Genomic DNA, 25,169 nt, shown 5'->3' on the forward strand with positions numbered 1-25,169 from the left:
CACACGCTGGTCTTATACGTTTCTTTCGAAAAACGTCCGCTCGCCAAGCTCTGCCAACGTCATAGCCAACAATAACGCCCAAGATGTTGCAGATATGTCCATCACTTTCAAGAAATTCGAATTCTTTTGTGGTTTAGATTAGCGAAGGGAGATAGTGATCGCTCTTGAATTAAATTGGAGAGGTTAATACCTGGTGGAAGGCCCACAGCATGTTATTACCCCTGTGATAGCGATGATAACTGAAATGATACACAAGACTCATGGAACATGCACGACAATTAATACACGTGGGACGCACGCATAAAAGTAAAAAACCGCTTTCGTAGCGCATAATTCTCGGGGCCTGCTGCGGCTCTCAGTCACTGCCGTCTTGAAAAATGCCTTTCATGCTTGCAACTCCAGGCCAGAACGGCGCAGATATAAAATTTGGGAGCGCACGGGCATGTTGTTTTTGCGCCTTGTCAGCAAGGTGAATGTTTCTTTCAATCCTTGCATTTACGAAAATGTTCAATGATTTCAACTTCTTTTGAAGTGCAGCAGGCATTGGTGTAGGACATTCGGGACGCCTCATCTACGATGTGATTGTGTGATCAGTTAGTCTTGGCTTCCACGGGCACTTTGCGGGTCTAGGCCCACTTGTCACGCGGCCATTCGTCATAGGCCGGCTCCCCATAGGAAAACTGGTCAGGAAGGTGAACTTGTCGTAGGGGATATCATACGATAACTTGTGGCGCCGGACTTTTCGTCACGCGGACAAGCCGAGTTCGGAGCTGGTTTGAGATGCGACGAGCAATTTGTTTTGCTTGCCCCTCATCCCCTTAGCAAGAAAAGTGATTTTGAAGGCCTCGTTGAAGCGCCCCTCACGAGGTCTGGCCATTTTGAGCTGACAAGCTCACTGCATACAATGCGCGCTAACGACCGTGTCTGATCCCTTCGCGCCGCGCACAAAGCTTAAATTTCAAGCGAAACGCTGTTTGCCCTTAGCCTCGCGGGGGCCGCGTGGCTACATGCATGTCATTGCTGTGACGTCACTCACATTCACACGTGACTTCGACATTTAATTGAGGCAACATCAGTTATTCGTTTAAACTGTTGCTTCAATAGACAGATTCATTTTTAGGGAAATATTAAAACATACAAACCGAAGGTCTGCGTGTTTCGGTTTTACGTCGTGCTGTAGTGAGAAAGATGTATACGTCCATTTCGGGCGCTTGCTTCCTTCTAATTTTCTATCGTGTTCCAGCGCCACCCTCTTTCATCCTCTCGCGTCTGCCTCAGTGCTCGTGGCTGTGGCACTGACTTATACCGCATAAAATAAACCTGGAAGCTGCTGCTCTACTGCTGTAGCCGCCTGGTTGTATGAGCGATTAAGCCCGACTTACTTGTACCGCTAATAAGGTGTTGCCGTGCGCGCAAAAATCGTCCGCTGAGCGAAACGAAATAAACCAAACAGCTCGCGCGCGAGACCGTCGCTGGAAGTGGGCCACTCAACAAAAAACCCGAGAGAAAGGGAAACAAAAAAGGAAGGCGGGGCCCGCGACTTAATCGTCACGCGATTCTCATATGGTGCGGTGTGGTAGATTGGAGGGAAGGAATTTCGCTTGCGGAGGCTAGAGGGGGATCAAGTGGTCAGAGTGTCTATGTTGGCTGAAACGCTCGCATCCTGAGATTATGGGTTGGCGGCACTTAATATAATTCTGTCTCTGCTATGAAGGAACTAACGTGAAAAATTATTGTAGTATAACACTCCTTAGAGGGTACGTGACAATTGTCAGTATATAACCGAAATTTATTTGTGGGCTACTGAAGGGCGCTTAAAAGAGCCGTCAAGCTTGCGAAAAATGATTTTTTTTAACAAGTGGCTCATTTTGTTCAGATGGGGTGAGACATTGCCAGGTGGCATGAAATAATTGCAAACAGGGCACTCATGAACTTGTATGCTTCTGGATGAAGTCGGTGAAGTTGAGAGTGTGATGGAAGCCCGTCTGGTCGGAATGATGCATGCTTAAAAGGCGGTGTCCAGACCTTTTCCTTTTAAGTATGCATCATCCCGACCAGACGGGCTTCCGTCATACTCTCAACTTCATCCATTTGCGACAGGCGTACGGCCAGCAAGTGATCACTGAGTGAACAAGGCTCCCGTGGGGGAGCCGAAACGTAAATAACTCTTTTAAACCATTTTTGGTCGGTGTCCAGACCTCTTCCTTGTATGCAATGGTTTCTTTACCTCTTCCTTACACACCATCCCACTGCTGCTGCTGCTGTTGTAGGCTGGTGGCGCGCACCGCGCCGGGAGAGGATTCAGAGCGTGTATATAGGCGACAGCCGCGAGAAGAGGGGAAAGGCGACGGGAGAAACTCGTTATCACCCCACCGCGTCGAATGAGCAAAATGCCCTCTGGAGCTCCCTGGTCGTGGCCATCTTAGCAACTTGACAGCTGTAATTATCCGTGACTTCCCTGAGAAGCATTCAAGAAACTGCAGCGCTTCCCTTTCTACTAACGTGCGAGGCCAGAGGGGACGCATAACTAACACTACTAAAACTAAATCCACATTATTCGAAGCCAAGAACAAAAACGCTACGCTGCCTGCTGACATCACACTTAATTCGGAGAAAATTGAACTAGTGAGCTCAGTTAAGAGCCTAGAGATCATTCTCGACTACGATATGTAATGGAATAGCCACGTATTATCACTTGTCACTAAACTTTCATATATAGTTGGCCTGGTTCTCCCTTAGGTACCTGCCACGCCATGTAAAAATGCTTATATATCACTCCCTTTTCATCAGTCATCTGAATTATTGCTGCCTTGTCTGGGTTACCACGTCTGTCACAAATATAGGTAGATTATTCAGCATTCAGAAAAAAAAAATTCTCCGTGTGATATGTGATGTACCATGGGACTCCCCAAGTGAAGCTCTTTTCCAAGAACTGAAAATACACAAAGCGCATAATTTATACACTTACAGGTTAGTCCGTGCATACGTTATGGAGTGTAAATCGAGTAATTGTTATATCTGTTCCATAGCTAACCTTAAACAGAACATACGCCAGTATCGAACACGATCTCCAGAATATTGGTAAGTAATGCACCCGCGCACTAATTATGAAAAGGAAATGATTGCTTATACGCTGCCTGTCCTGCTTAACACACTGATCGCGCAGATGATATCGATGTTTCACAGTCTTCGTTAACTACTCTGTATAATTACTATTGCTGCTAGGGCTGGTTTTATGCTTAATAATTTGTACTTGTAGATCACAATATTACTTTTGCAACATCATCTGTTGTTAGTATGCATGTCTGATCTGAGTGTCGTTTTTTTTCTCTCCATACTGCTGATTTCTTAATATGTAAGTTAAGTAACTTGCTTTGGGTTATCAATTCTTGTTTGTTTCTTTGCGTTATTTTATTCGTCTTTTTCTGCTTTATTGTTATCATTCCCACATGCATTCTTGTTCCCCCTGCTGCTGCCATAAAATGGGTTTTAGGACTTAGTCAAGCTATATTACTACATCTCTACGCTATCTGAACGCTAGCTAAACGCTAGCTAAATGAACGCTAGCTAAATTACTATATCTCTACGTTATCCTTCCTGCATGAAGCCGATGGCGCTGCTCAACACAGCGATCACGGCGGTTGGTGAACCAGCATGATACATATATAAGCTGTACGCTTCGGCATTGCCTTTTTGGCCTATATAGAGTCATATTATATGACAGGGATCGCATACAAAGAATGCGGTGGCTATTTTTGAGGACAACATTTCCGTAATACGTGTGAGTGCGCCGTAGAGAACGGAACGAACACAACTGGAAAAAAAAGTTCGGTTATCATCCTCTTTCTCGAAAAAGCTAGAGAAAACGAGCTAACACCGCAATACGACTTCGCATAGTCACGCCACACAACGTTTCTTACTATAACCGCTGATATATATAACGATATATAACCGCTGACGCCGTATGTTTGGACCATGCGCTATATCGAACAAAGATATCTGCAATCCAGCACCTACCACTGCTTAGGACCCTCGCGCAGTTCGTAAACGGTCGCTTTGCTGGACAAGCTTAATTCAGACTGCAAGGTACGTATGTATACACAGTGCACATACCTGCATTCGGTATACCTTATCACCAACTGTTAAGTCACCTTCTTACCTCATCAGCGAATCACTCCTGCAACCAAGTGTGCTGGTCTGCGTTTTACTTGCATTTTCACCTATGCAGTTGGTAAAAGTCTTTGGCTGTTTATTGTAACTTCATATTTCAAACATTTGGTTGCACAAGAGGCTTAGGCAACACTGGCAACCCAGTTTCATGAAGGCTGGGCAGGCTTCACGAAAGGCCACTAGTACCTCCTCGTTGCAGACTGTGCTCAACATTCTTCTTGGTTCGGCTGACTAAGAACCCATACATCTTTCCTCCGAAGTGGCTGGTACTGGCGATGCTTTGATGCAGAAAGAGGTTACTGTCGCACATGTCAACCTTAGGCCAGAAACCAATCTGGCACAGGTGGAAATAGTCTTGTCTTTCCCAGATGGTGCTTCAGCCCCGCGAGGAACATTCTGTTGCGAAGACCCTTTTCCTTCTTTCCACGAATGTTGTGGGCTCCTCGATACGGGGAAAGCCTTTGTGCAGAAATAACAGCGACGGCGCTTCGGGTATGTGCTCTCGCGCGGCCTCCGCCGCACCTGAGACGTCGCTACGTGCACATGTCGCGCCCTCTTTCCTCGCTCGGCTGCATCGGGCATCAAAAATCGATTAGTTAAGGACGAATTGATCTTGTATGCGGAGTGTTCACGCGACCATTTTTTGGCCTCTTTGAAGCAGTAAAGGCAAGGGGCAGAAGACCAGGACTCAGGAAGAAGAACGCAAACGACAGGACCGGCGCCACTCACAACTAAGTTTATTTTCGCAACAAGCCTGCCTTATGTTGGTTATTCACGCCGAGTCGCGCACAATACTTTATAAGTAAAAAACAGCAATCTATCGACCACTCAGGAATCATACCTGGCACATAATATCGAATGAGCGAACAAGAACCACACGTGGATCAGCACGGGAGGCAAATGATCTATTGTAGTCTTTTTCCAAGCAAACGGGGACAAAACCAGACATAAAAAGTACCGTCTACGCTTCACTACCAAACTATCCACAACATAACACACTTCGAACGCATAAGGCCCAGTCAGTGATAAAACCCGCACGACTATGGGAATAATGACCAACGAATAACACGGAAAAAACATGAAAAAGCGTCTAAGTACAGCGTCTGCGTCAAAACTAAAATCTCTAATAGTCACTCGCCTAAAAAAAATTGATAAAACATGTGACCGCGCGAAAAATGAACCACGTGACAAACAATGAAATGGACAGACGTGTTGAACGATAAAGGCCTAAAGAACAGCGTCTGCGTCAAAAAAGAAAGTGCAACAAAAGCTTAAGAGCCACTAGAAGATCGTCAACAAAATAAAAAAATAAGTAAATAAAAGGAAGACAGATGGTGAAACCAAATAAAATCACTCTAACATGAAGCCTGAATGAAACCTTCTAAAAAAGTCGTCTCCTTGTCACTAAGCATAATGGACGGCCTGCTGACGCATGCGTTTCCCTCTTTTTTGATGAAATAGGCTTCCACAATATCCCGCTCGAACCTGTCTTTTCCAAACTTCCAAGCGCACATATTTGTGCCTACAATCAGCCTCGGAGATCAATTGTGTATTTCTGAATGTTCCATCCACTAATGTGACCTTATTGCAGCATTATCCTCTATTTCCGAGCTGCGGTTTAGGAGAGATCAAACATACGCGACAATCGTAACAGCGCGGGTACCATTCTGCGACGATAGGAGCTGTGCTGTTGTACTTGGACAAGCGTTCAAACTGTTCGCTGCAGTTTACATTGCGTGACTACTTGGTTCGATGGATGAAGTTTCCACCCATGAATAAAATAGTTTTGGCTATTAATAGCAGCATATAAATGCCAGAAAATGAATGAATATATTTATTAGGAGGGCTGAAACTTAGGCCTGTAAGGGGAAAGGGAAAATATAGAATGTACTTTACATCTTCCAAAGAATAATACCAAATACAATGGTATGTGAGAGCGCAAGCTTATACATATCGGAGGGGGGTTTGGTATCAAGTAAACACCTGCGAGAGATCGTTAAAGCAAAAAATACATAGGAAGAATTTAGGCAAGAACAAAACTTAGTTCGTGTTTCCCGTGATCTCAAAATGCAAATAAATTATTAAAATACCATAACAGAAAAGATTGAAAGTGTCGTCATATTATTCACCAAATAAAATGAAGCACATGGAGTTAAATCATGCGAAATTTCATGTCACTTTTGGTGAGTATAATCATTCGTTCGGTGCAAGGTGTTTGTTTACCTGCCAGCTTGCGCAATATCTTTGTTCTAATATGGTGCACTGCCCGCAGTGGCGTAGCCAGGAGGTGGCTACGGCACCGACGCAATTACCGAAGTAATTAACGAAGAGAATTGCGCTAGTTGTTGTTTTTTATACTTTTCTTTCGATTCTATTTGAATTGGGTACTATGGCGCGCGAAAGGCGAGAGCACAAAAAGACGGGAAACAGACACCAGGAGCCGCCACTTTGGCGTCTCTAGCCCACTTGTTCGAACCCCCTTGAACTTGTGGCTTGGCGCATCAAGTGCATTTTCGCTCGCGTTTCTGGCGCGAAAAGAGAAGTGCGAGGCCACGCACCGCTGCAAGAGAGCCAGTTCGCGAACCACGACGAAGACGCAGCCAGAAAACCAGCCACGATAATCTCGCAAATTTTCTCTGGTGCATTATCACTTCCTAGTAAAAAAAAAAAATGACCAAGCCGAACGCAGCGTGGTTTCCCGCCGCTCATGCTTTCTTCGATTTGATAAGGGGTGGGGGGAGCATGTTCCTCCAGAATATCTGGCCAACAGAAAAATTATTTGACGCAAGTTTTTCGGCCTCCCGCAGCTCGATGGGGAGAAGAAAATTGTAGAAGACGAGAACGAGAACGAGAACGCGTCCACGTTGGAGCGAAAACGCCACACGCCGGCGTTCTGGAGTAGCACGCTTTCCCAGCACGCCATAAAGCGAGTCACTGCACAGCAAACGGCAGCTATACTCAACGGTCGCAGATCAACTTCAGTCGCGCTCCCCACGACGCACTTCGCAAACGCCGCTTGTGCCTCGAGGATGGCGGCGTCGGGCCGTGATGCTGGCTCCGCTGGCGCTGGCCTCAACGCCGGTCTCTCCAGGGACGACGACGACCGGATGAGCGCTTACAACGGCTACACCACGCTGCGGAGGGACGATTGCGAGTTGTCGACGAGCAGCAGCAGCGGCGGGGACGACGACTGCACCAGCAGCGGCGACAGCAGCAGTAGCAGCGGTTCTAGCAGCGACAGCGGAAACAGCCACGTGGCGCAGGCCGGCGCGTCCCAGTCGGAGGACGTCGACATCGAAGATGTGCCGACTGCCTCCAGCGTCGCAGCCGTCGCCGCCTTCATGGCGAGCGAGCCACAGTTGGGAATTTGGATCCAGGGGAGAGTCGAACGACCAGCGGACTTTCCCAGTGACCACCCGGACGAAGTTCACGACTGGAGCGGTTGGCCCAAGTTTGCTCCCAGGAAGAACGCGGACCAACAGCGTGCGATCGCGCCGAGCCTGCCGGCCAAGGTTCCTCACGTCGCGCTCGTCAACCAGCACGAGTTCCTGCTGCCCAATATGGAACTGCTGATCCACACACAGGGCAGGTGAGTGTTTTTTCATCCTTTTTATTTTTTTTATTTTTCCGGAGCATGCTGCTCGATCGGGACAGTTGTTGGCGCGGGCTTGCCTGTATTGTACGCGCGCGCCATTTACGTTCGATAGCACTGACATACAAGAGAGCAGCGCTTGAATGGAAAGCACGCTGTGCGCGATCTTAATTTTTGGTTCACGCGCGGACGCTACTTTCCTTTGCTGAGATTGCGTAGTTGAAGCATCGTCGCGCTTCCCGAGATCTTTATTTTTGCGATTCCGACTGCGCGGGCACTCGACGCGTTTTCTCGCCATAGAGTGCGGCGCCGATCTCAATCGTAACGGTTCTCTTTCAGAAACCGGTGCAATATCGCACTCCAGGACAGCGCTTTGTCTTCCGTTGTTGACGTGAGCGTTCTGAGAACGCATTAGTGTACCTGCCGAGAAGCTGCATGTATTCAAATGCCGCAGAGTGGTGCATATGTTGGGCTAAATGGAGGGAACATATATACTCGTCTAGCCTGCTATTTATCATGCGGACGATAATCACTTTCGTTTTGCGAATGTATCTCTGCTTTGAACCGTTTAAGCAGTCTTAATAGCTTTTGAGTGCTCAACGTTCTGTACATGGTCCACATATATCCACCGGGCACACCACGTGTTTTAGCTGCTCGTTTTGAAACGTGCGTGCCTAAATATCTCCAACGCGTGGCCACTGTGTTTATCAAAAATGATCGTGCCACGTCCTTCTATTTCGCATGCAGGCTCATGCAGCCAGCGCCTTCGTTCCGCTGTACCAACTTGGTGGACGACCTGCAGTACACGGCTTGGCTCACCTTCACTAATTCCGTTGGGGGCGAATGCGGTCAGTGTGCACGAGGCCCTTCCGGTGTCGGCCTTATCCCCGCCTCCGGAAAGAGGCGTCTTTCTTTACTTTTGTCTTTCTGTGTGCTGAAATGAATTTAAGCCCTAAATTGTATCCTTGGACTGGTGCAGTTGGTCAGTACTCCCACCCGGACTCACCGCATCCCGGTTCTTCATGGAACGGCCGGGTGCTGTCCTTTTCTCGGCTAAAGCTGTTCTCCTACGACGGCTTCACCACAAAACTTCCTCCGGTAAGATTTCGTTCGCCGGTTTCCCAGTTTATACACGCTAGGTCGCCGTTCGTAAGTTGCCCTAAACTTCGCAGGTTTATATGTGCGCACACTATGCACGAATACCCAGGACAGGACTGTCGTCAATTGCAATGTGCGCCCATCCAAATTTTGATCTAGCGATGTTTGGGGAAGGCATCAACAAAACATGACGGCGCGGGTGGTACAAATTGTTACCGTGCTGTCGTATCTCGTGTCTTGGTGCGTGCCTGCGATGGCTTCTCAGGCCGATTTCTTGTCAGCCCAGCGAGCAACGTGGTCTTAAAGATATACTTGTAGCCACCTACTTTCTTCCTTGTCATTGTGGTTTCTTGTTAAAACAAAAGTAGCATTAATGACCGTATACCACGAGGAGACCGAAACACAAATTAGGTCATTTTGGCTGTCGTGACGCATGAACCAATGGTCACCAAGATGTGTCAATTGGGTTGAACTGTGTACGGAACTGTGTATGCCTGACCAAAATTGAACCACTCTAAGCTAACATTGTGACACCAGACGCCTTACCTTAATGTTTGCCTTCATAGGATAGCTAGTGCAGGAGGTGCCATGCCAGTTCTGTATTCAACTGATTCGCGCAGTGCCTTGCGCCATTCATGCTGCTGTGCACTACGATTGTTATCAATTCCCTTCAGTGCAGTTTAGCCTTGTGATAACGAAGTTGAATACCTTCCTTATGAACCGACGGTTCTTTCAGGGCAAGTGGGCTGCAGTCGCACTCTACAGCATGGTGCTTCACGCGGGCTCGATTTCGATTTTTGTAAACATGTACAGTATCGTATCAATAAAGAAATGATTAAGCATGCATTCTATTGACTAGCCGATGATTTAAGGTATTCCCCTCTCCAAAGCTCAGCACCGGAAACTCTTCCATTATATGTCTTTCAGATCACCCTGAAGTGTAACCACAGTTACCGAATCCAAGTGAACGTTGGAATCGTGGACAACAGCGGACACATCTTGAGCAGGTCGGTCGTCCGCCGCTTTGTCGGTGCCCACTTCATTGCCGTCACCCAGTTCAGCAAAAAACCTAGGTGGGTGCTGTACGTATACTGCGTGCCGGTTATTTACTTTCCCTTCCAAATCGGTACACTTAACATTTCACTGTCATCTTCTTTCTCTCTCTCTCTCTCTCTCTCTCTTTTCCTTCTACAGCTGAGGAAACCACGACCAGAGCTTCATCTTCATGTTTTTTTTTCTCGCCCATCCAAGCAACAAGGGATTCAAGACTAAGACACGCTAATTTAATAATATATACACTGCACTGTTTTCACGACTTTCATTGTTTCTGTGATAAAAGTAATAAAGACACATTTGCCGGTACGAATAGGTCCGTTTTTTTTTGCTTAATGACATTTTACAGTACAAACAATGCACTGGTGGTGGTTCTACTGAAAAAAAATTAAATTCTGGGGTTTTTCGTGCCAAAACCACTTTCTGATTATGAGGCACGCCATAGTGGAGGACTCCGGAAATTTCGACCACCTGGGGTTCTTTAACGTGGACCTAAATCTAAGTACACGGGTGTTTTCGCCCCCATCGAAATGCGGCCGCCGTGGCCGGGATTCGATCCCGCGACGTCGTGCCCAGCAGCCTAACGCCATAGCCACTGAGCAACCGCGGCGGGTCAGGTTCTACTGAAGAATACGAGAATGGACTTGCTGCACACATGATGATGCCAGACCAGTTGCCGCACTGAAAAGAAAACAGATAAATTTGAAGCACTCTTCGCAGATAAATAAGAGCACCCTATTGCATAGAATGTAACCTGAAGGTGCTTTTCCCACGAGAACTAAATTCGAATTTTCAGCATGCACATCATGATGGCCATCCAACAGTCATACAGTGACCGCTTCCTCTGGAAATGCAAAGTGAGCATGCGATGGAATGGACCACAGTTTTAAACATTTACTAGAGGGAATTGTGGCGCTAGTGTCTAAGGGATCTGCAAGCGGTGCAGTTCAACCAGCATGGTGAGGAAGTTCATGAATTTGCCTAAACTTCGTCTTTGTGACTTTGCAAAGTGATCATTTTGAGAAGGCACTGCATCGTATATATGACTACATAAACATTAAAATTGTTGGACGTCAAGATGCAAACGCAGGACCTCTAACACATAAGCCCAATGATAGCAGTACACCATGGACGCATGGACGAGCGTAACCACTGCAGTTAGTAGCGATGGGGTGCGCTTGCGGAGTTTTATTACCTTCTGCATTAAAAAAGTATAAATTGCTTTGAAATTTAGGAGAACTTAGGCCCAGGTAAAACGAAAGAAACGAAGCCATAAGAATGTCTGAAACCGCAAGCACAAAGATCGGGCAAATGCATGTACTACCCATCATACCCATGGTGGAAGTGCAGGATCGCAGTACCAGAGTTCCGTCCATAGTGATATGAAACTCTGTGGCTTGGAGGAAAACTAACTCTAACTCGAGAAATGGCTTGGGATTCTTTGCATTTCCGAGAGATCGAAAAGGAAGGCTTCTATGCATGGACAGTGAAAATTAAATGGTACGAGTGCTAGCCAATGAACAAATCGCGTTTATGTAATGTGAGTATAGAATGTCCCGCTTTCTCTTAGGAAAAAAAAGTGATTAGTAATGGCGAATTCAAATTCAGGGAAACAGTGCATGTACAGAAAAAGTTTACAATTTGTGAGAGCGCGTGTTGACAGTGTGACATTGTGAAAAATTATCGAATTGCAACCTTGCAAAATGACAACCAAGTTTCAGCGATGCTGTTAGCGCGGGTACACACTTGCAAACGCGTTTTTACATTCGTTTCACCAGCTGAGCCGCCGGAAGTCTGTGACTCAGCCATAGTCGAGGAAGAGCTATTTTCGGCTTTGAAGTCTATGAAGCATAATCGCAGTCCAGGATTCGATGGTCTGGCAGTTGAGTTTTATGTGAAGTTTTGGACACTGTTAGGGAAGCCGTTCATATCAGTGGTGAACAGGCTACTACTCTGTCAGCGTCCAAAAGAGAAGAGCTAATCTCTCATTTGTAAGGATGAGTCGAGAAGCACCGATTTAAGAGCATGGCGTCCAATCGCACTTCTGAACTGCGATTACAAACTCATAGAGAAGTGTCTGTGTATGCAACTCACTCCAGTACTCAACACTGTTTTGGATTCATACCGGGCATGTTCGGTCCAGGGACGTTCCACTCAGCTTCATGGTATAGCAGTCGGGGACCTTCTCCTGTGGGCAAACGCCAGGAATCTTCCAGGTATTCTGTGCTCCTTCGATCAGGAAAAGGCTTTCGATATCAAAAGGCTTTCGATTGCAAAGACTATATGTTTCTACTTCATTTCGCCTGCTGGTACGTTGAATTTGATCGCCAGACAATTCACGGAGATTACATAAAGGCTTCCCGGTCTCCCCGATTCAGCCTGAGTACACATGCAACATATTTTCCTTAGCATTGTTGTTCATATTAACGTCCAGTAATTACCTTGATTGCTTTTCTCGGAGAGTCGATTGGTTCACCCGAAGCTGGTGCAGCTTTTCAAAGAGAGACGCCTATATTCCGGTCGGTGTTTTCACTTTTTTAATCAGTGCATTTAGAATGTTTTATAATTTTTCTCTTACATGTACGTCTTTGACATATATGTCTATGTACCCTTAGATTTACCCAGAAGTGCATTGGTCAGCTGCATCTGTTCGCGCCACGCAGTCAATAAACCACTTTATAATATTGTTTCTTTCATCATTGTCCCTGATGGATGTACTACCAAGAAAGCGCGTAAAATGACACGATGTCAATAAAATTTTTCGTAGCTCCATGTTGCAGATAGGCGGCTTCTGCGGCCAAAATTACATGTTACTTCAAGAAAACTGCTTAAAATAGCAGTTCACCTGGCTAAAACTACAATTGGAACCGGCAGACAAGAGTCGCGTGTGCACCAAAGCAAATGAAACCATAAAAAATTTACTGCACAGACCTAGTGCGAAAAAAATTGAGTGTCCGTCAGCGTCCGCGCAAAGAACGCGCGCTCGCTGGCACTCAAGCCACACGTCATACGAACTCCTTAGGGGCAGGCACCTTTCGATCAGCAATGCCGCGAGCAGAACCGAGAGCGAGCTCGTCTATGCCGTGCCGATGCTGCGACCCGGGCACAAGACCAGTCTCGTGCAGCCGAGCGCAAGCAACTGCGTACCGAGGATCCGGCAGCCTACCAAGTCGTCGTTTAACGAACCATTTGGATAAACCCAGTGATAAACACCGAGGCCGCACGTTTCAGCTTCGCTGGTTAACCATCTGTACGGAGTGCTTGGGGGTCTTTTTTTTTCCCGCACGTCCGACGCCACGGATGGATGGATGGATATTATGAACGTCCCCATTGGAACGGGCCAGTGGGTTGCACCACCAAGCTCTTTCTATTATACTGCCTAATGTCATACCTAGGTTAAAAAAGAAGCAAAAGAAAACAAAACCAACGATAAATTGCCATAACCAAATTTTCTGACCCCCTGTTGTGAACTTTTTTTTTGTACGTCTCCGTTTTTTTTTTTTTGTAGTTTCCCTACTTTTCTTCCACCAATCTTCCACTCGCCTCTTACTAATCTCTATTGCGGACATGTTTACTTTTCTCCTGCTCTGAACCCAAGGACTTCAAGGAGGCCAGTGTTGCCTAAATTGACCGCTTGGCAGATATCTTCACGTTCTAATAAAACATGCTCCATCGTTTCCCTAGCTTTCCCGCAGCAAGCAGATGCTTATTCTTCCTTCTTATATCTCGGTTCCTGATTTCGCTTCGAAAAGTAATGAGCTTCCCTTTGAGTTATCATAAATTGTTTCTTTCCTAATTTCGTTTTTTCCTCTAAAGTAGTTACTCATGGCAGGTTTCTTTTCCATTGCCGCCACCCATGAGGTTATCTCAGCCTCTCTGACTTTCCGCTTGATGTTCTTTGTTGCTGTGTTGCTCACCCTACAGGCCACATGCTTGCTGGTAAGATCGTAGTTCTTTTCCTTCTCTGTGAATCAATGTTAATCCTGTACAAATGCCCGAACGCTCTTCCAGTCCATTTACAGTCTTTCATATTCCTCAGACGTCAGGTGAAAGGCGCCGCAGCGCCACCTGTACGTTTCTGGGAAAACTGCTTCAACACTACCTCCACCCCCACTACCCCTTATCTACGTAGTACACTATTGGGGGCGAGATCTACCACTTGGAAAGCTGGCGCCACCGTCGGCGTGACGTGGCATGAGGGATCACGTGGACACAGCGGCCGCGTAGGCTGTTTCGGAAGTGTCGAAGCAAGCTGAAAACTAAAGTTTAAAGTCCCACCTGCACCACGGTTCTGATTAAGTAGTCAGGCTTTACCTTCTGGGTGTCAGCTTGTCAACATTTGAAAGTACTATAATAGGTAGTGGCTGTCTTTCGAGGCGTGCAGCATGGTAGGCTACTGCTCGGTGCCGCAGTGCCGGACGTACGCAAGGGAGCCCTGTGTCAGCCTTATTCACACGTTGCCGCAGTCCAAGAAGCTGCGTGAAGCTTGGCTGGTGAAACTTAGAACCGGCAGACAGCCATCGGCTACAACTGGGGTATGCACCGAGAGGACTGGGAGGCCGCCCTGCTCGGCTGCTCAACCCTCCAGGACCAACGGGGCCTGGTGGCCCGAGCCAAAGTCGCTGCAGAAGCCACGGAGGTCCCGGACTAGGGACACCCCCCCTCCCCCTAGACTTTGTAAGGGCTTGGCCCTTAGGGCTCAGCTCACACCTCCTCCTGTAAATAGCAGAAATAAAGTTTATCGCCACCACCACCACCAAGCACAGACGCGAGGAATATTTCTGCTATACGGCGCCCGGACAGCGCGATGTTCGGTGAGTAGCAGAAAACGAGCACTGGGACTCTTGTCCACGGCCGCTGCCCGGCTAATGTCATAATGGTTTGGTCTATGAACTCGTTGATGCTAAATACTGGCAAGTTCACTGGAACGGAAAGGGAGCGGTAAGACGCACATTGAAGAAAGGCATGACATATGGTCGTGCTTGTGTTATGAATTAAGGCACTGGATTACGAAAAAGAAGCGGAGGAAAATCGCACGCTGAGAAGACCGACAAACATAGTGCGACGCAACTTGAGAAATAATATTCAAATGTTCAAAAATTTAGAAGACAAGAAAAGATTGAATCGTCGCCACGGCCCATCATGGTAGCCGTAGGCGTCGAAGTCTCTATAACGAAATTATTTTTGAACAGTTCTGATAGCGTCCACGCAACAATGCTTGCTGGTGTGCTGTCAAATGCTCATATGCTGCGGCCTAAAGCTCACGGCACTATGCGAAAACGCGCTCACAGCGAAAGCGAAACATTGTGCGCAGACATGCATGCAGACGCGCAGTCGGTCGCTGCAAACCTGTGCGACCGATGCATTGAGGCTTCATTCTGTTATGCCCCATTTGGTTATACAGACAGCCCACTATAATAACACATTTCACATAGTTTACTCTCAGCGTTTGCCTACCTTTCATGCAAGAAGCCGGTTCGGGAGACTCCATCGCGACGACCGCGCGCAGTGGCACGTTCACCGTACGTATTCGGTAAAGAGATAGCGTGCGTAAACGATTCTGTGCTTTCAGTTTGCCCAAGATCGTTATATCGACAGTAAAAAACTTCTCTCGTTTTGAGGGTACCTATACAAATGTGGAGAAGGGCTGCCGCGTGGTGTTTTTATTGAGTGCGGTAAGCGAAACATATGAGCGTGCCGCGTGATCCCTCACACTACGCAAGGGAGCTAGACGCTCCCAACAGATAACTCTTCGCCCCCAATAGCGCCGCGGAAAGAGTTTAAATTTCAAGCCAAACGCCGTTTGCCCTTCTTGTGGGCACCGTGCGCCTACATACATGGCAGTGCTGTGACGTCACTCACAGTGACACGTGACTTCTTTTAAGGCGACATCAGTTGTTTAATACGTTGCTTCAATAGACGGATTAAAGTTTAGACAAATATTAATAGAAGCAAACGTAGTCTCTGCGTGTTTTTTTTATTTTATTTTGTGCCGCATAAAGAGAACTGTGCTTCCTCTCATCTGCTGGTTCCCACGTAGTGTAGTAACCCGCTCAGAGGACGAAGCCTTGTCATTTTCTGCCGTATTCCAGCGCCGCCCTCCTTCATCCTCTCTCGTCTGCCCCAGTGCTCGTGACTGTGGCACTGACTTATACCGCATAGAATAAGCCTGGAAGTTGCTGCTCTGCCACTGTACCAGCATGTTTGTATGCGAGATTAAACCCGACATTACTCCCTTCTGGCGCCCTCTCCATCCTCACCATGTGCATCTGTCACGGCTTGTCGACCCGTTCGCCGTCGGCGCGAAGTCGTCGACGGGGTATACACGCCAGTTGGTCGTTCCGTACTCAACCGAACACAGTGAAAGAGGTCGGGAGATATAGAGAAACAAATATATTTCTAGACTGACAACGACACACAATTTAAACGAAACGCACAAAACAACACAACACTAACACACATTCACTTAAACTAGATCAGTGATGAAGACGAAAGAAATACAATGAACAGTTAACAGTGGATATAGAAATAACACTACACAAAACACACTAAACGGTGATCAACTAAACAGAGTTCGAAAGAAAAATGATGGCACACGCATGGCCGCGGAGCGGCAGCAAGTCCCTCAACGTAGAGTAGACGGCAGAGCTTTCCCGAAGAACGCTAGTAAGCCAATCTCGCTGAAGTGGATGCGATTGGCACGACAAATGCATTGAGGGGCAGAAGTATATACAGCTTGGCTGTAAAGAAAGCTCGTTGAACCGAATAGCATACAAATGAGCAGCGGGGCCGACGCGAAAGCATTTTTCACGCGAAAGAAATGTTATGTGGGACAAGGTGCAAAAATCTTGCTATCGAACCGCAAAACCTTGGAAACCTTAAAAGCTCGTGGTATAGAGAACACAGCTTTCTACACGTTAACCCTTTTGCTCCATATCTATACCACACCTGACACATAATTAAGGGAATCTGAATTTAGTTTGTCCTATCAGCACGGTGCGGAAAAAACAGCGAATCTTCTTTTTTAAAGCATTAAAAGACACGGCGTAAATTAGGAGTATTGAAACCAATTTTGATGGTAGTTTAAAAAAAGATGCAAGTATTTTACGTGCTTGTGTGGAACGGGTCTCTCAATATGGCTTCTTTGGACAGGGCTGAAATATTCAGGAACTTAGCCTTTGGTGATCCCAGCATCATAAATACATTTGCGGGTTATCTTAAGACTAACAAGGCAACAGTAATGCTTCTCATCCGAGCCTTCTGAAAAGCATTTTTTGGCGCATCAAATGACACAATGCCGTAGCACTATGATGAGAGAGAAGTACGAAATTGGGCCGTCAGCTATATCGCAGCTGTTTCTGCAAACCTAACTGTCACACTACCTTTGCCCATGACTTGGCGCAACGTGGCGCTGTAAGGCTTGTACACTGTTGATCCAATCAGCAGTCTGCAAAAGCGATGCGAATGATACTGCGATTGTAGGAAATTTTCGCCGGACAGTTCGGAATTTCTTTCAATACTGAGAGAAAAAAAATTCACCGACGATTACGATACTCCCCAACGCGAAATTTCAGCGCAGCTGTATAGGTGTTTTCATTTCGCGATATATTGACTGGCGCTGACAATGTCTCGTGCGGCACGTTGCAAGCGCACCGAAGTGTGGCGCGACTGCATCGATAATCGGGAGATCGCGAGAGGCAGCGCGTAGGTGACGCGTGGACGCGATTCACAGCAGCCGCCGCAGACAGACCTCCACTCATGCAGCGCTTGGTTTCCATATATGGTAGCGGTGGACGCGCTCGTCGCGTGCCATCGGTGAAGAGATAAGGGCAGTAAAGGGCGCGGTATATGTATACTCTGGGGCCATCTCGTAACGGTCGTCGCCGCAGAGCGCGTCTTGCGCGCGGCACAACGCTTTCCTTCTCACGCTTTCGCCATGCCCTCCTCCCCCGCTTTCCGCCTCGTGCTCTCTTCGCTATCGCAGTCTTTTATCCGCGCTCCACCTTCGGTATTTCATCCTTCGCTGTGCTCGCTCGCTCGGGTATAGACGTCGAGGCACGATGTCGCCGCTCGCCGCAGGAACGGGCGCCTAAGAGCTTAGCCCTGAAGAATAAGCGCGAACCTTACTTTTTAGGCCCTCTTTTTTAAAAATTTGTCATCCACTTTCAAGCAAAAGCAGGAAATTGGTGAACACACCTCCAGCACTAGACACGAGAGTATAAACACTACACATGAAGCCACGGCCATCTCGGCTCGCACCTTTGAATCCGCCACAGATATCTTCATGCAGAGCGGGTTGGGGCCTTGCACACCGACAGCCATGGGCAGACGAAAAGAGAAGCGCGGTCATCTGCCCCCATTCAGACAGACGCAAACGCATGCGCGCTCAAGCATATTTACCGCGCGCTGGCTTCCGCGATCTTTTGCTCGCGCTTTAAAGACGATGTGCATGAGGCCCCTATGCCTCTCGTCGCACCCTCGCACGCTTCCCTTCGCAGCCACAGCACACAGCGCGCAATAGGATCTTATCGCACTTGAACTTTGTACGGAACACGACGGTGACAGGGTCTTGCGGCTCCGCTTCAGGGGCCACTCACTATCTCGCTGTTAGAGGTGCGTAAACGGCAACATGTCATTCCATCTGGTCCCAAGGAGGCAGTTAAGTTTCGTTATGTTGAGCTTTAATTGTACTTCTATCCTCTTCCCTGTCCAAGTGGACACCCTCAAAATCCTTCACATCATGGCAAGCTGGCGCAAAAATTAGGCCTGCGCTTGAAAGGCTGGGTGCCATCTAAGCCATAGAGTTTCCTAGAAGTACTGCAGGGAACTTTGGCGCTGGGATCGTTCAGCCACCACGGGAATGATGGGTAGTACGTGGATTGGTCTGACCGTCGTGCTTGTGGATTCGGACGTTCTTGTAGCGTCGTTTATTACGATTTACCTGGGCCTAAATTCTCCCATATTTCAAAGCAATTTGTACTTTTCTTTAACGCAGAGGGTAATGAGACGCCGCAAGTACGCATAATCGCAACCTGAGCCGTGCTCCCGCATGGGTTGCAGAAAATAGCGCTAGCCTTTTCTCCTTCCCCTCAAGAACCACTTCTCAGCCAATTGCAGTGGTTCCGCATGTCCGTGCGTCCGTGGCGTAATCATACCAATATTGGGCTTCCGTGCTACAGGTCCTGTGCTTGAATCCTGCCGTCAGACAATTTTTGTGTTTAATTATTTATAATGCAGTGCCTTCGTGAAACGATCACTTTGCAAAGTCACAAAGACGAAGTTTAAGCTAATGCGTCATCCATCATGCCCATGCTGGCTGGACTGCCCTGCTTGCCGGTCCCTTAGACAGGGCCACAGTTCTCTCTAGTAATTGTCTACGGTTCAAGCCATCCAATCTTCACTAAAGTATCCCAGAGGGCGCTATCGCTCTGTACCTGTTGAATGGCCTCAATAACGTGCATGTTGGGAATTCTAACTTTGTTCTAGTGGGAACTACATCTCCAGGTTGCATTCTGTGCGCAATGCATTTTCTGTGAGGTATGCAGGAGAACTATAGGGTGTTCATATTTATGTGCTGGGAGCGCTTCCATTGTTCTTTCGTTCTCTTTAGGGCGGGAACTGGCCTGCGGCATGACCATGTATGCAGCAGGTCTATTTTTCTATTCCTCAGTAGCCACCACAATTACATTGTTTGTCTTTGTTGTACTGTAGAATGTCATTGAACAAGTAAAAAGGAGAAAAGACCTTTATGTACCGACAAATATGTCTTTATTAATGTTATCGCAGAAACAATGGAAGTCGTGACAACGATGCGAAGTATTGACATTATATTATCGTGCCTTAGTCTTGAAGTATTGACATTATATTATCGTGCCTTAGTCTTCAACCCCTTGTTGCTTGGACGCGAGAGACTAGAAGCAAAAAAATGAAAATAAAGCTCTGATTGTGGTTTCATCAGCTGTAGAAGGAAAAGAGAGAATGAAAGAAGAGGAGAGTGAAATGTTAAGTGCACCGATTTGGAAAGGGAAGATAACAGCCCGCGTGGAAAGCACAATACCCACCTAGATTTTTTGCTGTACTGGGTGACGGCGACAAAGTAGGCACCGACAAATTGTCGGACGACCGACGTGCTCAGGATGTGTCCGCTGTCCTCCACGATTCCAACGTTCACTTGGATGCGATAACTATTGTTACACGTTAGAGTGATCTGCAAGACATACAAAGGGGGCAGTTTCTGTATTGAGCGTTTAGTTTGGAGTGGGGAAGGTGTTAAATTACGGGCTAGTCAGTAGAATGCACGCCTTCTTTTTTATTCGTATGATATTGTGCATATGTACAAAAATCAAAATCCAGCCCGCGTGATGCACCAATGCTGTAGTGTGCGACTGGGAGCCCACTTACTCTGAATGAACTGTCCACTGATAATGAAGGTATTCAACTCTGTTATCACAAGGCTAAACTGCACTGATGGAAGTTATAACAATCGCAGTGTACAGCAGCATGACTGGCACAAAGCACTTCGTTATTTAGTTCAATACAAAACCGGCCTGGCACCTCCTGCACTAGCTATCCTATGAAGGCAAATCTTAAAACAAGGCGTTTGGTGCCACAATGCTGGCTGAGGGTGGTTGAATTTTGGTCACCCATCCACAGTTCAACCTGGCTGACACTTCTCGGCGGCCGTTGATCGACGAGTTATAACAGCGGAAATGACCAAAATAAGTGCTTCAGTCTCCTCGGGGTACGTACATGGTCACCTGCGCTACTTTTGTTTTAACGAGAAACCACAATGACCAGAAAGAAAATAGGTGTAAGGGCGGGTATCGGGGTTGGACGGCGCGTTGCGAGCTGGACTCGGAAGAATGCGACTTGTGAAAGCCATCGCAGGCACGCACCAAGACACGAGACGGGACATGCACGGTGAGAACTTCTGTCACCCGCGCTGTCATAAATTCCTGATATGCTTCCCCAAGTGACGCTGAGCCAGCTTTGAACGAACGCACACTGAGCACTTGACAGTACTGTCTTGCGTCTTAGTGCAACGTACGCGCTCGTTCAAAGCTGTGAAGTAGTACAAAGGCAAGCTCCATCTAAATAGGTCGCGAAGCTGCAAAAGGTCGCGAAGCATGCCAAAACTTATCGCCAGAGATATCAGTTAGTGGTGCACGATTGATGCGTGACTAGGCGAGGGGGATGGGATGGGGGCGACGAACACTGAAACGAGAAAACCTATGTGAAAAAAAAATGTACGAAAAAAAGTTTGGACAGAGTACTGTCATACGAGTAACTTTCTATTTCACAATTTAGTTTTTCGGTCTCGGTGACCGCTACCAATCAGTGATTCTGGCGAAAGCCTTGGGAAGACTGTGCAAAGCAACTATTACGTCGTTCGGAATGCCGTGCTCGTGTACTTGAACGCGGCGGCTTTGTCCGAGCTTTTTTTTTATAATTTTCTTGTGCGTTTGTTTAAAGCGTGGCGTGCACTTCACATCAAATTTCGCGTGACCTAGCGCGCGGCATTCATTGGCGTAAGGTGTTAGTGCAAGTTTTTTTTTTGTTATCGTGTAAGTTCACGCTGCGTCTCTTCGTGACGATAAATGCGGAACGGTCCGCGAAGAAACGTCGCGCTATGTTCGTTCGCCCAACACAGGCTCCGATTGTCTGACGGGCAGCCAAATTAGTAAGTAGAATGTTTTCTAAATGATAATACGGGGCAATCTTGTCTGATAATTGTTGTATATGAATACATGGTGTCGCGCGGAATTGCGAATGATTCTGGGAAAAGGTTTCGCATATGTTGCCATACATTACGACTGTCTGCTCGCCATAGTACCTCCTAAGGAACCTACTGGAGCAACTGCTGTCAGTAACAGCCTAATTATCTTCACATTAACACATACGCCACTCGTGTAGTTTAATGACACGCTGGTGCTTCAGCTGAGGCGAGTCGCAAGCTCGCCACAGCCTCAAAAGAATACGCGTAGCTACTGGCATAGCGGTCGAAATGCCGGACGTGAAGGAAATTCAAGCATCCGCGCCAAGCAGCATAAGATCTTGACGTGACTGCCATTTCCAGTTGTGACGTCGCTTTTTATTTTTATCTTTTGCGTGCTGTTAGTTGTGTCCCCCCGCCCCCCCCCCCCTGATATGTAGATGGCGATGGCTGGAACGAGCCGCCATTTTCTTACCATGTGGGCATGGAAGCTTCGCTACCAGTTTACATATACCTTGATCAAGCCGCAGCTTTTTCGCACAGCGGGATGGATACTATTTCATGCGGACCCGCCCAGCCGCTCAATTCGTACCGATCGTATGTGGTATAAGCAGGCACCGTCGTTTCGTACTATCGTCTGCTCGCGTCAGCTCTCGCTCGAGCTTATTTTAATTGTAATGGTTTGTGATAGTTTTTTTTTTTCTTTTTACAATGATGAGTCTAAACCGAGGTTTTCGGAGACAGTGCGCCATATTCGATTCTGTGCGAGAAAACGGACCCTGATTACAAGAACGCGGAGGCAACACCCAATAGCTCATTCTCCTGGTCTTATGAACGCGGCGACGCCGCAACAGAAGGGACCACATCATCACGATTATGATTAGTGGCAACGACATCGTCATCATCATCATCATAAGGCATTACTCACGGCAACACTAACTCACGTGAAGAACGTAAAAACAGCGCCGATCTGTCACCAGACAAGAAAAAAGCACGCGACATCGCGCACCTACACGCAGAGTAAAAGAGAGGAGGCGAGAGTTAATGATGTCACGTGACTGCCGCAGCGGCTCGTCGCCAGTTGATGTGGCCAATCCTGGCTGATGTGGCTGAATCAGGTGAAATCTTTCTCAAGAGCGCGTGATGACCTACAGGAAATATCACGTGACCTAAGGAAGGCCAGAAGGGAACCAAAGCATGTCCAGCCGTGTATAAAACATTATTAATGATTACCAAAGTAAATTAAGGTGTACTAAGAAGGATTAGGGTGCATTAAGGAAGATTAAGGCGGATGAAGGAGGATTCATGTGAATTACATTAGGCTTTAGCCTTCGCGTCTCTTAGGCGGTAGCTAAGGACACCGGGGAATTTTACACTGGTAGCCTGCGAAGTATAGTGCAACTTACGAACGACAACTTAAATCACAAGCGCGGCTAAAATGGGGTAGCGGCGAACTAACTCTCACCGGGGGTGGTTTCGAAGTGAAGCCGTCGCTGGAGAAGAGCTTCAGCCGAGAAAACGACAGCACACGGCCGTTCCACAAGGAACCGGGATGCGGTGAATCCGGGTGAGAATACTGACCAACTGCACATGTCCAAGGACGTGCCTCGTACTTCACCACAAACAAACGCAGAAACGCAAAGAAAGACGCCTCTCTCTGGAGGCGGTGAAAAGGCCGACGACGGTAGCGTCTCGGTCGCACTAACCACATTCGCTCCCAGTGGAATCCGTGAAGGTGAGCCAGGCCGTGTACTGCAAGTCGTCCACCAAGTTTGTAATCCGAAACGAAGGCGCTGGCTGCATGAACCTGCACGCGAGGGAGATGGTCGAGGCACGGTCATTTTTGACGAACACCGTTGTCACGCGATGGTAGGCAAGCATGTGTCGAAACGAGCAGCTAAAACACGATGATTGCACGATGCCATGCTGTAAAAGACATGAACAGACAGCGATTAGCGTGGGTCGTGCATATGTGCTTGATCTTAGTATCTGAATTACGTGAATTACGCGCTGTCTGTAGGGACGAACATGGGCGACTGGATGAGCTTGCTCTCAACACTGCTGAATCGGTTTAAACTGCAGGGATACCTACGCAAAATGATACGGTGATTATCATACGCGTGATCAATGCATAGCGTCCCGCGATTATTGTCAACTTTTTTTTTTTCAGACCAGCATGTACACCACGACGTGGTATGTGAAGCTTCTCGGCAGGAACGCTAATGCATGCTCGGAACGCTCATGCCAGCAACGGAAGGCAGGACGCTGCCCTGTGGAGTGCGAGGTCGCAACGCTTCTTAAAGAGAACCATTTAGAGTTCGTGCCCTTGCATGACGAGGGGTATCCATATCGTATTTCCGCATAACTGGTATCGCAATAATAAATGTTTTAAATGCGCCACGACGCTACGACTACGGCAAACTCCGTATAAGAAAGCTGCGTCCGCCCGAGCACTACAAGAACGCACACAGCGTGCGTTCCTCTCATCCATTGCTCTGTGGTAGTACGAGTCAGTACGCGCATACGATCCAGGATAGGCCGCGCCAACACCCATGCCGATCGAGCAGCCGACGGGGGAGCTCCAAAAAAAAAAACAGACACTCGCCTGCCCTGTGTGTGTATCAGCAGTTCCATCCTAGGCAGCAGGAACTCGTGCTGGTTGACGAGCATGACATGGGGAACCTTGGCCGGCAGACTCGGAGCGATCGCGGGCTGCTGATCCGCGTCCTTCTTGGCAGCAAACTTGGGCCAACCGCTCCAGTCGTGAACTTCGTCCGGGTGGTCACTGGGAAGGTCCGCCGGGCGGACGACGTTCGGCTGAATCCAGATGCCCATCTGTGGCTCGCCCGCAGCGAAGGCGGCTCCGGCTGCGACGATGGAGACGGTCGGCGCCTCTTCGATGTCGATGTCCTCCGACTGGGACGCGCCGGCCTGCGCGACGTCGCTGCTTGCGCTGTCGCTGCTGGAACCGCTGCTGCTGTCGCCGCTGCTGGTGCTGTCGTCGTCCCCGCTGCTGCTGTCGTCGCTGCTGCTGCTCACCGACGGCTCGCAGTCGCCGCCCCTCAGCGTGGCGTAGCCGTTGCAAGCGCTCATCCGGCCGTCGTCGTCCCTGGGGAGACCGGCGTTGAGGCCAGCGCCAGCGGAGCCAGCAGCACGGCCCGACGACGCCATCCTCGAGGCACAAGCGGCGTTCGCGAAGTGCGTCGCAGCGAACGCGATTGCAGCTGGTCTGCGACTGTCCAGTAGCTGCCGTGCGCTGTGCAGTGACTCGTTGTATAGCGTGCTCGGTAAGTGTACCACTCCAGAAGGCCGACGCATGGCGTTTTTGATGATGATGATGATGATCACCCTGAAGTATTTAGCACATGCCCGCTAACAGGGATTGGTTTTCTCTGCCGTACGAGCGTGCCCTGGTTCTTGTCCACAATTTTCTCCTCTCCCTCTAACCGCAGGAAGCCTAAAAACTAGTGTCGGAGCTTTCTTTTGTTGTCCCGACCCCTCCCTTAATCAAATTAGAGAATGACTGGCACGAATCCAGGCTAC

At 48.1% G+C, this 25,169-nt stretch overlaps 2 protein-coding genes across 3 annotated transcripts; one reads left to right on the forward strand and one right to left on the reverse strand.

Annotated features, from left to right (window-relative positions):
• The first annotated feature begins 6,593 nt into the window (after positions 1-6,593).
• Positions 6,594-10,226, forward strand: LOC139057502 (uncharacterized). The gene is made up of 5 exons (XM_070535863.1): positions 6,594-7,759; positions 8,510-8,610; positions 8,742-8,860; positions 9,788-9,933; positions 10,055-10,226. Exons 1-5 carry the CDS (start codon positions 7,200-7,202, stop codon positions 10,056-10,058), a joined length of 930 nt encoding a protein of 309 aa, XP_070391964.1. The 5' UTR covers positions 6,594-7,199; the 3' UTR covers positions 10,059-10,226.
• A 9,432-nt stretch (positions 10,227-19,658) lies between these two features.
• Positions 19,659-25,105, reverse strand: LOC139057497 (uncharacterized). 2 transcript variants are annotated; one of them, XM_070535859.1, is made up of 5 exons: positions 24,232-25,105; positions 23,333-23,433; positions 23,092-23,210; positions 19,975-20,120; positions 19,659-19,871 (listed from the first exon to the last, which is right to left on the reverse strand). In XM_070535859.1, exons 1-5 carry the CDS (start codon positions 24,942-24,944, stop codon positions 19,868-19,870), a joined length of 1,083 nt encoding a protein of 360 aa, XP_070391960.1. In that variant the 5' UTR covers positions 24,945-25,105; the 3' UTR covers positions 19,659-19,867. The 2 variants fall into 2 exon arrangements, with proteins under 2 accessions (XP_070391960.1, XP_070391959.1); XM_070535858.1 differs by having other exon boundaries at positions 19,659-19,824; positions 24,232-25,101.
• Positions 25,106-25,169: the final 64 nt, after the last annotated feature.

Source organism: Dermacentor albipictus, chromosome 3, assembly GCF_038994185.2.
Source record: "Dermacentor albipictus isolate Rhodes 1998 colony chromosome 3, USDA_Dalb.pri_finalv2, whole genome shotgun sequence".
NCBI classification, from domain to species: domain Eukaryota; kingdom Metazoa; phylum Arthropoda; class Arachnida; order Ixodida; family Ixodidae; genus Dermacentor; species Dermacentor albipictus.